This window comes from Hyaena hyaena, unplaced genomic scaffold, assembly GCF_003009895.1.
Source record: "Hyaena hyaena isolate Hyena2069 unplaced genomic scaffold, ASM300989v1 scaffold_231, whole genome shotgun sequence".
Lineage (NCBI taxonomy): Eukaryota > Metazoa > Chordata > Mammalia > Carnivora > Hyaenidae > Hyaena > Hyaena hyaena.
Window position 1 is genome coordinate 2195532 of NW_024080862.1, and position 13496 is coordinate 2209027.

Consider the following 13496-nt stretch of genomic DNA (forward strand, 5'->3'; position numbering starts at 1 on the left):
GATTTGTAGGAAGATGTTGCTTTGAATTGTCAGATCCCATCAGGGATGGTCAGAGGGAGGCCTGGCCCCACCCTCTTTGTCCCCCACTCCCCCACCTCCCAGCCCCTGGAATAAGAATGTCAGGGCGAGGCCCAGGCCTGCGGGTGGCAGAACCAGAGCTACAGTCATGTCAGCACTTGAGGTCCGGAGCAAGTTCAAATTGAGGTCACTGGAGTCAGCGTGCAGGATCTCAGCAGGGCCAGATCCTGGACACAGGAAGCCTGTCTCAAGTCAGAACCCAGGGTGAAAGCAGGAGATGGAGTAGGTCTGGGTCTAGGAGCAAGTGGGGCCTTACACTGAGCCAAAGGGCTGGGGGTCCCTCCAGGCTGCAAAGGGTGGACCCAACTCAGCCTCAGAATGAGTAAGAAGGACAGCGCTCTGGGGATCATTGCTGACCACATCCTGGGGCCTCTGAGATGAGCACGACAAGCTCGTGAGTATCAGAAGATCCCAGACAGACCCACAGCCAGGTCACCATTAGACACGTGTGGTTAATACAGTCTGGCTCCCAAGAGGCATCTCGTGTGGATCGGGTCTCAGGGCGTGAGCCCAGTCTTGCTGGCCCTGGAGGGTTTCTGTGCCTCTCATTACCTGACTTCCTTCCTGGTGCCAGAACTCCAGGCATAACACACCAGCAGAGAGGACAGGAAGGAATGGGACCTAGGTTAGGCCTCGCTCCTCTGGTAGGCACCGCAGGACCTCCAGCAAGGCACTGCACAGCTCTGGACTTTCGTTGTAATAAGGAGACTGGAAGCAGATGGGGTGCTCTGCTAACTCACCCCCCAGCTTGCTGTGAGGAGCCGATGAGGTGACAGAGCTAGGGGCCCTTTGCCAGTGACCTAGTGTGGCACCAGTGGGGGTGGCTACCGTTGTTTCCTCCAGTCCACAGTCCCCCGCAGTGGGTGTGTGTCTGTCCTTTCAAAGTGGGCGGATGTATGTCCCCTCCCACAGGTGTGCTCAGGACCCCTCCTTGCTCTTTTCTGCCGTTGCAGCGTCAGTGTGTCGAATACGCCTTGAAAGCACGTCCCTTGCGGAGATACATCCCCAAAAACCCCTACCAGTACAAGTTCTGGTACGTGGTGAACTCCTCGCCTTTCGAATACATGATGTTTGTCCTCATCATGCTCAACACACTCTGCTTGGCCATGCAGGTAAAAATGGAGACAGCCGTGGGGGTCACATCTGGGCCTTCTGCGCAGCCCCCTGCCCCAAATTCTCAGGGGGGAATGCCACCCCGTCACAAGAGAATGGGTTTGATTTTCTGATGAGTCTGGGCTGTAGGTTGGCCAGAGCCCCATTCTGGCTAACAGCTATCATGGTAGGCATTGAGGATGGCTCTTGTGTTTAAGAGCCTGTCTGTACAGCATGACCATAAGTAACGTTTCCATGGAGCCTGAACCTGGCATTCAATTCTATAAACATTTACTGTGAGCCTCCTGAGGCCAGGGAGCATTTGAGGACTAAAGCTTGGTCTATGTGGAGCTGGACAGGCAGGCATTCCAATCCTGCCTTACTCCTTACCAGATGGGCAGTCTTGGCAAGGTTATTTAAATCCCCGAGCCTTGCTTCCTTCATTGGCATAATAGGAAATCTATTCTATCTATGCCAGAGGTAGGGTTTGCACTGGATAATTCACATCAGGCATTGGCACTGGGACTGTCACAGAGTAACACCCAGTGTTGAAAAACAAAACATAAGCCACATTTCTGTCCTCAAGGAGCCCTCAGTGTGGGGTTGGGGAATCTTCCAGTTCATGGAGGAGACCTTGACCTGCATTATAGCCACTTCTTGCTACACTGGAGGCAAGGCACGTAACTCCCTTCAGTTGGTCAAGTTGGTGTACACAGTGAGCAGGTCTGGCAGTTATATTGTTGAGTAGTTACTGCCCTATCACAGAAGCAAAGTTTCACACAATTTGAGCAAATCAAACCAACTCCCAGTGCTGTCTGGAATATGGGTCTAAAACCCACCAGAGATACATTTTCTGGCATGGATTTTTTTTGTTTCAATTTAAGAAGTCTTTATGAATGAGAAGGACCACATGTCAATGTAGGGAAAAAGTGTGAGGTCAAGATAATACTGCCTTTTATTGAACATGGACCTAAATAATGGCATCAAATTTATCTCCAACTGAATCCTACCTTTAGTCGTAGGCATTTGGGTAGGTTCTGCCTTGTGCCTGGGTCAAGGCCCTGAGCATAAACCCAGCCAGGAAGAAGGGTGGGTTCCCTTCATCCTGAGCAGAGGCAGTGGATGTCTTTCCCCTTCATCTTCCAATCATCCTCATTCTGTCGAGGCGCCCTGTGCTTTGCGGTGAGTCAATCATGTGCTCTAGAACCAGTGAAGGTTGTCTCCATGTCCAAGCAGAGGGTGGATGCCTGCAGGGAGCAGGGCTGGGGAGCCTCCTCTCATGAGTTGGCCGGGCTGGGCCTTCTGAGAACTGTGCCTCTGTCTTCATCCACAGCACCACGAGCAGTCCAAGATATTTAATGACGCCATGGACATTCTGAACATGGTCTTCACTGGGGTGTTCACCGTCGAGATGGTTTTGAAAGTCATCGCATTTAAACCTAAGGTGAGTCAGTGGACCTGATTCTCAAAGTCTGTTGCTGAGTCACCCCAGAGAAGCACACACTTCCTGTTCATTGTGTGTTACCAAGTTACGCCGAATTGCTCTGGCCGATAACTGGGTTATCACCTGAGAATGTTAGAATCTCATTAGGGCATCTGTCTACATATTGGAAAACAAAACTACAAAACAAAACCTCATAAAAACAATTCTGAGAAAAAGAAGAGAAGGGTACAGAATTGGGAATTGGCAGAATGGGACTTGTTTTGAAACTAGGTTTTCCGTCTCTAGAATAACATGTCTCAGGGAAACTTGCCTCATCGCTTGAGCACTGGAGACACTGTTTTACACAGACTCTTCAGAAAGAATTCAGCCTTGATTTTACTCTTAGGTTTCCAGGAGAAAGACTTTGGTTTTATTTGTTCTTGGTCTATAGCTTCTTTTTCACCTTTTATGGAAAGTTCTGCCGGTTGGAGATCTCCACCCGCCATGCCACCTTTCATTTATTTGACCTAGAAAATGTCACTTGACTTTAGGACCAAACAAGACGTGAAGTTTGTCAAATTCTGTTGGGCTAGTCAGCATATCCTCTTGCCCTTGGGGAGAACGTGAACCCAGTCCCACGGCTGTCAGTGTCTGTGGTTGAACAGATTGATAGAACAGTGTCAAAGAGCACACACAACTTTGGGTCTAAACTCATACTCCCCATTTGCTAACACGAGTGTGTTCCTTAACTGCTCTGTGCTTTAGGTTTCTCCCCTATAAAATGGGGACACTCCCAGTTCTGTTTCATAAGGCAGCTGTGAGGGGTAAAGAATCACTATCTGTGCCATGCTTAGAAAAGTACCTGGCATGTGGTAACATGCTGTAGGCGTGCCAGTACTGTTACTCTGACCACCACCACCATTGTCATCACGTAATGATGCCCCCTTGTTCTAAAACTGTAGACAGAGGCGCAGACCCTGGCTGGGCTGTGGGACGTTTGACCCTCAGCCTTTTTGCTAGCAAAGCCCCAAACCATCAGAATGAGATGGTGACAGAATTCCGTGACCCAGTTATTTATTCATCTGTGTGTAAGGTATCTGACAACACTGATTTTACTGAGACTTGGATTATGAAGTGATGGTTTTCATATACTCCCTATTTACATGGAATTCTAATTTAAAACTGTTCCTTTCTTTAATTTGAATTAATTTCTACGCAATCTTTATCAGATCTTTGTGGACCATAAAGAAAGGACACTTGTAAGTGATCACTTGGGGTGATTGCAGTGGGGTCCAATTTGGCACTTTATGCATGGCCAGATGTTACTTACTGTGACTTGTCCACACCTACATACATAAGCATTTCCTTCTTTTCCAAATTCATCTTAATTTCCTTTGAGATTTTTTTGGTTTGCTTCCCTGTCACCTTTACTTCTCTGAACAATATGTGTTCGGACTGATGAAAAAGGTTGCCAAATAAGAACATCAAAAGGACTTGAGAAGATGCAACACGGAACATATCTCTGGAACATTCCTAGATGCCCTTACCGTGTCTTTCCCTGCCTGGTGATTAAGCTCTGAAGTTTTTGAGAGCTTGTTCTGGGCTGAAGAGAAGGCATACTCACCCATGGCATGTACGTGTGAGAGAGCGCGTGCATGTGTGTGTGTGTGTGTGTGTGTGTGTGTGCAGATGCGCACCCACTGGCAGGCCAGCGCACCAAGGGGCTTGCACACCCCTCTGCCCTATAACCCACTGATACCAGACCTGGGAAGAGGAGTTGGTGGCATGTGATCAGACTGGTTGATATCAAGAGGGAAATGAGTAACTAATTTTTAATCAGTGTTGATTAATCAGAGTTTTAAAATGAGTGATTTCTGCTAGGAATCGTGCTTTGTTATTTTGCCCAGCGAGATACTTCCATAGCGTAAAATAGCAAAAGGAGCATCCCTGTGCTTGCAAGCATGGTATCTGCAGTCACTGAAGCCAGGAGAGACAGTTTCTGTTGAGGAGCAGAAAAGAATCAATTCACCAAGAAACAGAGCTCTTCCTAAAATGCTCCCGGACTTTTCGTTGTTTTTCTCTTCTGGGTTGACAAAGCAAGCCAGGGCGGGGAGGTTTTCACTAAGAAGTTGGTGAGGCCCCTCCTCCCCCCTCAGAGGAGCAGTCAGACTGTGGAGCCTGTGTGTAGAAGCTGCTGAGGAATCTTGCAGGAGATAGCTGCCTGGGACAGGGGGGTGGGAACCCTAGCCTGTGGCTCTCATTTCAGGAAAGCCTTTGTCTCTGTGTGGCATTTGATACAGGGCCCCTCTGGGCAGCGTTCTCCACAGTGAGGGGCACACCTTCTAGGAAAACTTGTCAGTATCTGTCAGGAGAGATGGGCTTGCAGCCATTCTGGGATACAAATCCAGAGAGTGGCATTGGACGAAACCCTCCCTGATGGACAAGGAAGCACCGTGAGGAAGACCGGTTAAAAGGAGCTGGGAAACCTGACCATGGGGACCTCTGTTCAAGAGACTAACAGAAAGGCAGGGCCTCCCAGGAGGATGGGTTTAGGGAGAAGTGGTTCCAGGACTGAGCAGGTCAGGTAACCCCACCTCCGCAACTGGGCAGGGCTGAGGTTGGGAACCCAGAGCGGGGACCACCCGGGCTAGGGAGGCAGGCTCAGTGCATGGGAAGAGGTGTTCTGAGCATTGGCCAGGCAAGAGTGGGGGGTGGTAAGGAGCCGAAGAGCACAAGAATTAGGGAAAAGCAAGCAAGCTGTTAGGTGTATTATGTCTGCTCCCCAGGGGAACACCCACCATCGGGCATTGATTTTGCACACTCTAGATTGTGCTTTTGACTTGGAGGTGATGTTCCATCCAAGGGTTTTGAATGAAAGGTAGGTCATAATTTAAGTGAGAAATAAGCCCACTTTCCTGGCCTTTCTCTCCAGTACTCCAAGGGAAAGGCACTGGAATTATCCGATGAATTCTCTTGTTCCAAGGAGAGAGATTGAGAACAAAGGGCCTTTCCCAAAGTGCTGGCTCCTGCAGGAAGTAAGGAGCACTTCCAGTTTGCTGAGCTCCCTCCCCCCTTTGTGCTTCTTGATGTCACCCATCTCTGTCCAGCATGTGCCCGAAGCCAGGTTAGCTGCCATGGCTGCAGGATCTTCCCCCAACAGCGACACTTTGTTCACAGGTCTGCATTTTGATCTTGGTTCTACCTCAGAAATGTATAATTTATACTCCTAGCCACTTGGGCTTTGGAAAAGGAAAGGGTAGTTGGGTTTGGGGGAAGAGAGTGGTTTGGTGTCATTCTCTTACAGCAGTGCAGAGTTGCGACACCGTGGAGGATGGCATCCGATGCCACCAGCCCTCCAAGGTAGCATTCCCTGCCCCAGGGTCCCTGGCAGGAGTAAGGGTTCCTGTCAAAGCCTTAGCAATCATTTTCAAGGATATCCTCCACCTCCTGGAAAGAACATTTGATACTGTCTTTACAGCTCCTCAGGGACCACATCTGTGCTAGGGATTTATTCTAATGCCAAATATCCCTTGAGATCAAATAGGCTTCTCCTTAGCTAGGACTTTGGGCCAGACTTCATGGGCTCAGCCTGTGTCTTCGAGGTCAGGGTTTCCCCTGGTTCTCTCCTGGTCCCCCTCTCACCTGGCAAATGCACATGGCCTAGGGCTTCACGGGCCCCTTCCGTCTCATCCAGGCCCCTCCTTCCCAAGTTCCCTAGACTGCCACGTCTTCCCCTCCTCAGCCCTCTCTGCTCATCTCCCACAGGGAAACTCTGGTACCAGCCACCTGCTGCCTGAGAAAAAAACCTTAGAGTTTTCTTAGTCTCATGTTCAAAGTCTTCCACCAGACACTGGCTCATTTGTACTTCTGCCTTGTTTCTCGTTGCTTTCCCTATCTTTCCTTCTATACTCCCCACCCCCAACTGCTAACAAGCTAGACCTTTCCATGGCACATCCTTCTGTATCTGGAAGCCCTTCTTTTGCCTGGTTATTCTCCAAAGCCTGTCTGAAATGTTGGCTCCTCTGTGATGTCCTCCCCACCAGCTCAGCCGCAGTCTGTTCTTCCTTCACCAGTGTGTCTGGTTCAGGCTCACGGTGCATCATCATCATCCATTGGCTGCCGAGCAGTGGCTTGAGGTCATAGGCTAGGTCTCCCATGTGTCACGCAATGCCTGCTGCATGCTGGCCACACAATAAGGGTTGGTGGGATGAAGAAAGGAGTAAGTGGATAAGCCTGTAGGTGCAGGCTTTTGGCATTAGTGGTACACAGAGTCTTTTCTGTCACCGGATATTTGATCAGGGTAGAGTGGCCAAAAGTGAATGTGTTACTTTAAGCCCCCACCTGACCTTTCGAAAGGCTTATGCTAAAGAGCAGCCAGTCTCAGTGTCTACTGAAAGTTGGTACTATGGGTTATCTCTTGGGTCCAATACTGCCCAAACGGCCCCGGGCAGAAATTACTGCATGACCTGGCTGCCCTGGCAAACCATGACAGCAAGCGATCTGTGTAGGCGCCTTCAGGTCTGTGGACGAGAGAGGCTCCAGGCAGCAAAAGGAATCTGGACTTGGTCTGCTTCTCTTGTTTCTGCTCCACGAACATAACCCCCTGCTGTGTGTGCTGAGACTGCCTATATCTGGGCTGGAGGGTCCAGCTTTCCCGCAGGAGCCCGCCGTCAGGAGGGAGATGGACATTGACGGACAGAGCTCTTGGAGATGGTGAAAGTTCTGACCCCAATGCCCACATTGCTCTGCTTTATGATTTAACATTTCTGAGTCACAAGTGTTTCTGAGTGATAGATACCATTGCATGGGGCTGACTTGCTTGCTCTTTTCCAGCCAGTAGGGCTGAACAAGAAATAAGAGTTACTCTAGCTGGGTGCTAGGACCTGGTGGTTCCCCTTGAGGGGCCCTGGCCTCGGCATTCAGTGGCAGGAAACTCTGTCATTTTTGGCCAAGAGAAGAGGACACGGGGATGGGCACTCCGCCAGAAGCCCTGGTCTCACCTTTTGGCTCCCCAGACTCTATAGTGACTTTGGTGGGAAGAGGTGGGAGACTGAGTCAGACTCACTCAACTATGACTTTATTACATAGGGGGCTACTAAACAAGGAGTCAGATGTGGGGAGTAAGAGCACCTGGTGTTTTCTGTCTCCCCTGAGCCTCTAGCACAACCCCTGGTCAGAGCCCATGACTGTGGCCACCTGCATCTGCTCAAGCCTCCTGTTGCCTGGATCAGGGGTGTGTACCGTCAGTCCAGGAGTCCTCTAGGACATGGGCACAGTTTTGTGAGTGTGAGGGATCTTCTGAAGAGAGTTAATGAGCTGGTCAAAACATTCCAGCACCCCCAATATTAAGCCCCTGTTGCACCAAATGGGCCAGTTAGAGAATAGTGTGTAAGCCAATGGGAATGACCCAGAGGTAAGTACTGATAATTCTGGAAAAGCAAGGCAGGAACTGCTTAGGAATAAAGTCCAAAGTTGGTATGTAGGTGGTGGCCTTGGCCTTGGATGAACAGCCTGCTGTAATGGGGGGAGCAGTGTGTGGGGTGCAGCAGTGGGCAGGGGCTGGTTGTGTGCCCGGACAGGAGAGGAGGAGAAACTCGGGGTCTTCAGCTGTTCTCTGTACCCTGGAAGCCTGAGTGTTGCAGTACACGGCTGTCTCAGTGAGGCATCAGCCCCTCTCTAGAGGAGGTGGGAATGACCGGCATGCTCTCCTTAGCTTTGGACTTGCTGTTAAATCCAGGAAGGGCAGCATGGGCTCTGGTCCTGAGTAGAGTCTGTGGCCAGGCTGCCGGTCAGATGCCTTTTTGTTGCCCATGAACAAGGGAACCCAGTACTCGATCAATCCAGGCACCCCCAGGGCAGCACTCAGCACCCCGACCCAGCTGCCTTGTATGTTAAGAGGTCATCGTCCATGAAGAAGCTGTGTGCTCCTTTGGGTCCAGGTGCGAGCCCTGTCTCCTGGCCCGCCAGTGTGACTGGTGTGCTCAGTGGCACTAGTCTGGTCCTCAGAGGGGCTGGCCTTGCCCCTGTCTGGCAGCCAAGAATCACACAGCATTGGGAAGAAAAGCTAGAAGATGCTAAATGCGGTGTTCCTAAAGACTTGTTCCATCAGATGTGTGCATACAGGTCGTCAGCGACTCCCTTTACCTGTTAGAGGCCTGAGAAGGGGGTCTGGGAGGATAGCAGCCAAAGTGGTAATGTGTGACAGGGGAGGGGAGGAAAGAGGGGAGCAGTGGGTGAGAAGTCATGACGATTGGGTGGGAAAATCTTATATTATTCAAGATGAAACTTTTAAAAGGCCAAACCATGAGTCAGTGTTACAGCTCTCCCATAAATGCCCTGGAGTGATCAACTGTAACTAGAATAAACATCCCCTCTCCAGTTATCAAGATGGCCAACATGTCCACATTCTCTATCGTGTCACCAAAGGCTGGGGCTCTGCAGTGGCTTCTTTGGGGCCTGAATGTGATCATGAGTTCATGGAACCTGACACTTCAAAGTACCTTCTGCTCTGGTTTTCTTCATCTGCACTAAGTGTACCCAGTTGCAAGCGTGGTTGGTCCCTTTTTATGTAATTTGGACCTGAAAATTTTTATTTCCAAAACATGTCCTGACTTCTTGAAAAGACACTGTTGATTTGCAGACAGAGCCGCTGACCTTGCAACCAGAAGCCTCTGTGCCCAGTGCTCACCCCCCACCCACACCCTGTCCAAGGGCTTCCAGAGGCAGTGGGCATGCAATGTGCAAGCCCACAGAGGGAATATGTAAAATGTATACCATAGATACATAGGGGGACAGATAGGCGGATTGATAAGCCATGCTCATAGATATGTTGTACCATCACGATGGCTGTAGGATATGGAGATCTAAATGATGATAGGTTGCTAGCCATGGAAGAAAGAGACCCTGCGATGTGTTGAGCAGCAGGCTCATGGCTCTGGGGTAGATAGTGGGACTAGTAGAGGAGGGGATGGAAGAGTCAGCACTGAGGGCTTTCAGGGGGATAGACCTGCAAAGACCCAAAATTCAGTGATGAGGACATGAGAGAGAGACAGAGACAGAGACAGAGAGGCAGAAGTGGGTATCAGGAGGATCTGAAAAGGTCCCTTCAAGGGGCTGGCATTTGGTCTGACCTTGAAGTAGATTTGGGTAGACAGAGCTGGGATTTCAGAGGCATCAGGAGCAGTAAAAGAAACTTCTGGTGGTTTTGAGGGGTGGCAAGGAGCCCTCTTGGCCTGGCAGGTGAAGAGGGGAAGGAGGAGAGCCTGGGGCTAAGGGGGGTTATCGAGGTCAGTAGGATGCTTAGTGCATCATCGCCCTTGACTGCTCTTTTCTTTTGTAAGACCTCCATGGCTCTCTACACAGCCCCCTGTCCCACAGCCCAGAGTGAGTGTCCCTGCCACGGCTCTGTGCCCTGGACTGTGTGCATCACTGTGCCTCTGTCCTCGTGTGCCCAAGAGCTCTGTGAGGACAGAGCACACCTGTAATTCTTGGGCGGGTGAGGAGCAGGAATGTTTGCTGGTTTAAGGGCAGAGAATGGAGAATGTGTACATGCCTGGTCACAGTGCTCTTTAACTGGGAGAAGAGAAGGATGTGGTGTGATTGGGGACCCCATGGAAGGATCAGGGGGAGGGCCTGCTGACCCCTCTGTGTAAGAGCTGAAATCTTAGAAAGGTTTGAAGTTGTGATCCCAGGGGCAGGGGCAGGGGCAGGATTTCCAGGTGCTGCCCCTCTGCCCCCCACCCTGCAGACCCTCTTACTTGTCTGGTGCTGCCCAGGGCCGTGGGTCTGCGCTGTGCGTGCGTGCACGTGTGAACGTGTGTGTGCACGCGCCCTCTCTCACACATGTAGGTGCACCCCATCATGTGTCCCTTTCCACCAGTGGATGCTACTGTTGCCTCCCTTTGGCTCTCCCACCCCAGCTGGTTGCCATGGGTGCCATGGGGCCTCGGATATGTCCCCATATGATCCGTGTGTGGCGTTTCGTTCCTACGTGCTCACAAACGTCTGCCCCCTGCCTGCTCTGTCCAGGGGTACTTTAGTGACGCCTGGAACACGTTTGACTCCCTCATCGTAATCGGCAGCATTATAGACGTGGCCCTCAGCGAAGCCGACGTGAGTATACGCCCGCCGTGGCCGCCCGCCTCCTGTTCTCTCTCTGTCTGTGCACATTCTGCTCCCTGCCCTGCACTGGCATCACCTGGACAAGTCACAGGTCCCAACCTCACTCGATCTAAAACCGGGCATTTCTGACGAGAGCCGTGGACAAGAGGCTTGTGAGGGTAGAGCTTTATCCTAGGCCTTTCCAGATACAGATCAGCTTTTGGAGGGCTGACTCCTGCAGCGTTTCCCACCTCACTGGTAGGCAGGGCAGGACAGGTGTCTCTAATTGTCTCTATTTGCTATGTCAGCAGCAACACTCAAAGTGATGTACCTGTAACGTGTGTTTGTTTTAGGGTGATTTTTCAAGTAGCCGGGTGGCATAATGCCAGAATGTTCCCTTTTTATAACACTGTCCTTTTCTTCTTTTTTCCTGTTGTGCTTCCTCTCTGTGGCTTCTGAATGCTTGCCCTAACAGCACTATTTCACTGATGCATGGAACACTTTTGATGCCTTAATTGTTGTTGGTAGCGTCGTTGATATTGCTATAACTGAAGTGAATGTAAGTAGCAAATTTTGTGTCCTGTAACGTGATTGTTTTTGTTAAGTCTAACACTCAGGAGCCTAGAAACCCTATCCATGGGTCTTCCTACACTTTAGAAATTTGGGCATATGCTAGTTTTCAAAGACAGAGAACATTTTGTAGTCCCCCCTCCCTCACCCAAACCCCTCTTCCGGACAGAGAGTAGAGAAGTAAATGTAGAATTGCCATTTTAGAACTAAAACATTATTTTTTTTAAAAAAAGTTCTTGTTAAAATGTTAAGGGCTGTGAGTTATATATGTGAGTATATGAACATTACCACTCCCTAGCTGTGTGACCTTGGCTGGTCACCTGACTGCTTTGAGCCTCAGTCTTTTCAGCTGCAAAATGGAGTTCATCACATGTGCCCTGGTACCCACAGCAGTTCTGTGAAGGCACAGGAGGTAAACTTCATGGCCACACCATGAGCCCGTGGCAGCTGCTGCTGTGTCCTCACCTGTACCTTGTGTACCCACCGAGTGTGACTGTGACACTGGGGAACACCCCTCATCTTAGCTCCCCAAACGATGATGCACATTGAAGCCTGCCCTGGACCAAGGGAAGGAGGGCCTCCTGTATATTGGGAGAGGGTGTCCCTTCTCCACTGTTGCACTTGATGGAGCCCTTTAAAAAGGAAACAAGTGCGCTAGTGGTGTGGTAGGTGGAGCGAGCCCACCCTTCAGGAAGTTTCCTGAGAACCCTCCTTTGAGGGGAGCACTGCCTCCCTCCAGCTCCTCCTGCATCTAGCCCGTGCCTAAGCCAGAAGGATGTGAGGCAGGCAGAAACGGCCCTGCTCTCCTGGCCTGCCCTCAGTTCGTCAGCGAGGCTTGGTGGGTGTCCAGCGTGTGTACCCCTGTTGTGTAGAGCCCGTTGTGGGGAGGAACGGAGCATGGGGTAGACCTGCTGTGTGGTGTTGGCTTCCTGCTCCATGTGGCCAGCGCAGCCCTCCTCCCTCACCCCTGGCCGGGAAGAGACCTCCTCGCTCTGCCTGGCTGACATCTGCAGGGTTGTACGGCCCATCCTGGTGTCCACACAGCCTGTATCAAATAGTGGCAGTCCCTGTGAATGCCACTGCTTTGGGGCCAAGCTAATCCTGGAGCACAGAACAATGAGACAGCTGCTGGCCCGGCACTCCTCAGGCCTGACAGCCCTGGTCCTGGTTCAAAACTGACTTGTTGGACCTGGGGCCTCAGTTCCCCTATGGATCCACTGGGGTGATGATATGTGCCCTTCCAGCTTCATAGGTATGTTGGGGTGATAACATGATATGAATATTTGTGAAAATACCTGCTATAAAACCTAACACATTAGGGAGATACAGGCTATTATCCCAATTGTAGATTTTCCATGGACCGATAAGTGAAATGGATTGTAAGACAGGTCCCTGAGAGTGTGATTTAAGTCTCACAACACCCAAATCCATGCCACGACAGGGCATTAAAGTGGTATTTTACTAGACTTAGGAAGATACACGCCTACCAACCTCCGTAAGCCCAGACTTAGGTAAATTCCACTTTATGTGAAATATTCCATAACTCAGCTATAAAATTGTCATTCATAATGTGTAAATTATGCTCGGTTGTAAAATAATCTAATGCTAATGGCAGAACAGCAGGACCCTAACTGGGCTGCCAGGGGCTCTCTCTGGAATTTATGACCAGGCAGCTGCCTGCTTAACCGTCTCCTGATGTAAAGCACTTACAACCTTCATCAAAGTATGCTTACATGAAAGTTCTAAAACAGACCCTTATGTAAGTCAGAGATGGCCTATAATGGAGATGAAAACAGAATAAGCTACAGATTCAGCAGGTCTCCCTGGAGTGCTCTGTGCTCAAAGTGATGTGCACGCAGTGAACATAACTACATAGTTTCTGGGTACCAGGATGTGGCCAGGGCTCATTGGCTGAGCCAACAAACCAGCTCTCCAGTGTCTCAACCACCTGCTGGCTGGCAGGGTATGGCGCTGGTGGCCTCAGTCGACAGCACGTGCCCAGCTTCCTGGCTGCCCTTCTGTATGCTGGGGGTAGGAGTGCACCACGCCCATCCCCTCTGGCCCAGCCTTGCTCGTTGGTGTCTCACATATGTCCTCCTTTGTGTTTTATCGGTCAGGAAAGCTGCAGGGGTACAAGAACCCACACTGGATTTTCTAGTTAGAACTTGACTTTGGGGTGCCTGCACAAAACACCCTTTCACTGGGCCCATTTCTGGCACTCAGTTGGACTTTC

The 13496-nt window shown here is 50.5% G+C and overlaps 1 protein-coding gene across 3 annotated transcripts in view; it reads left to right on the forward strand.

Moving 5' to 3' along the window:
• The window catches only part of CACNA1D (calcium voltage-gated channel subunit alpha1 D), a 303488-nt gene that overhangs the window by 244757 nt on the left and 45235 nt on the right, over positions 1-13496 (forward strand). For all 3 annotated transcript variants that reach the window (XM_039243605.1, XM_039243606.1, XM_039243604.1), the window contains 3 exons: positions 1032-1190; positions 2504-2614; positions 10622-10705. In XM_039243605.1, the coding sequence (XP_039099536.1) occupies positions 1032-1190; positions 2504-2614; positions 10622-10705 (354 nt within the window). The remainder of the gene's footprint in view (positions 1-1031; positions 1191-2503; positions 2615-10621; positions 10706-13496) is intronic.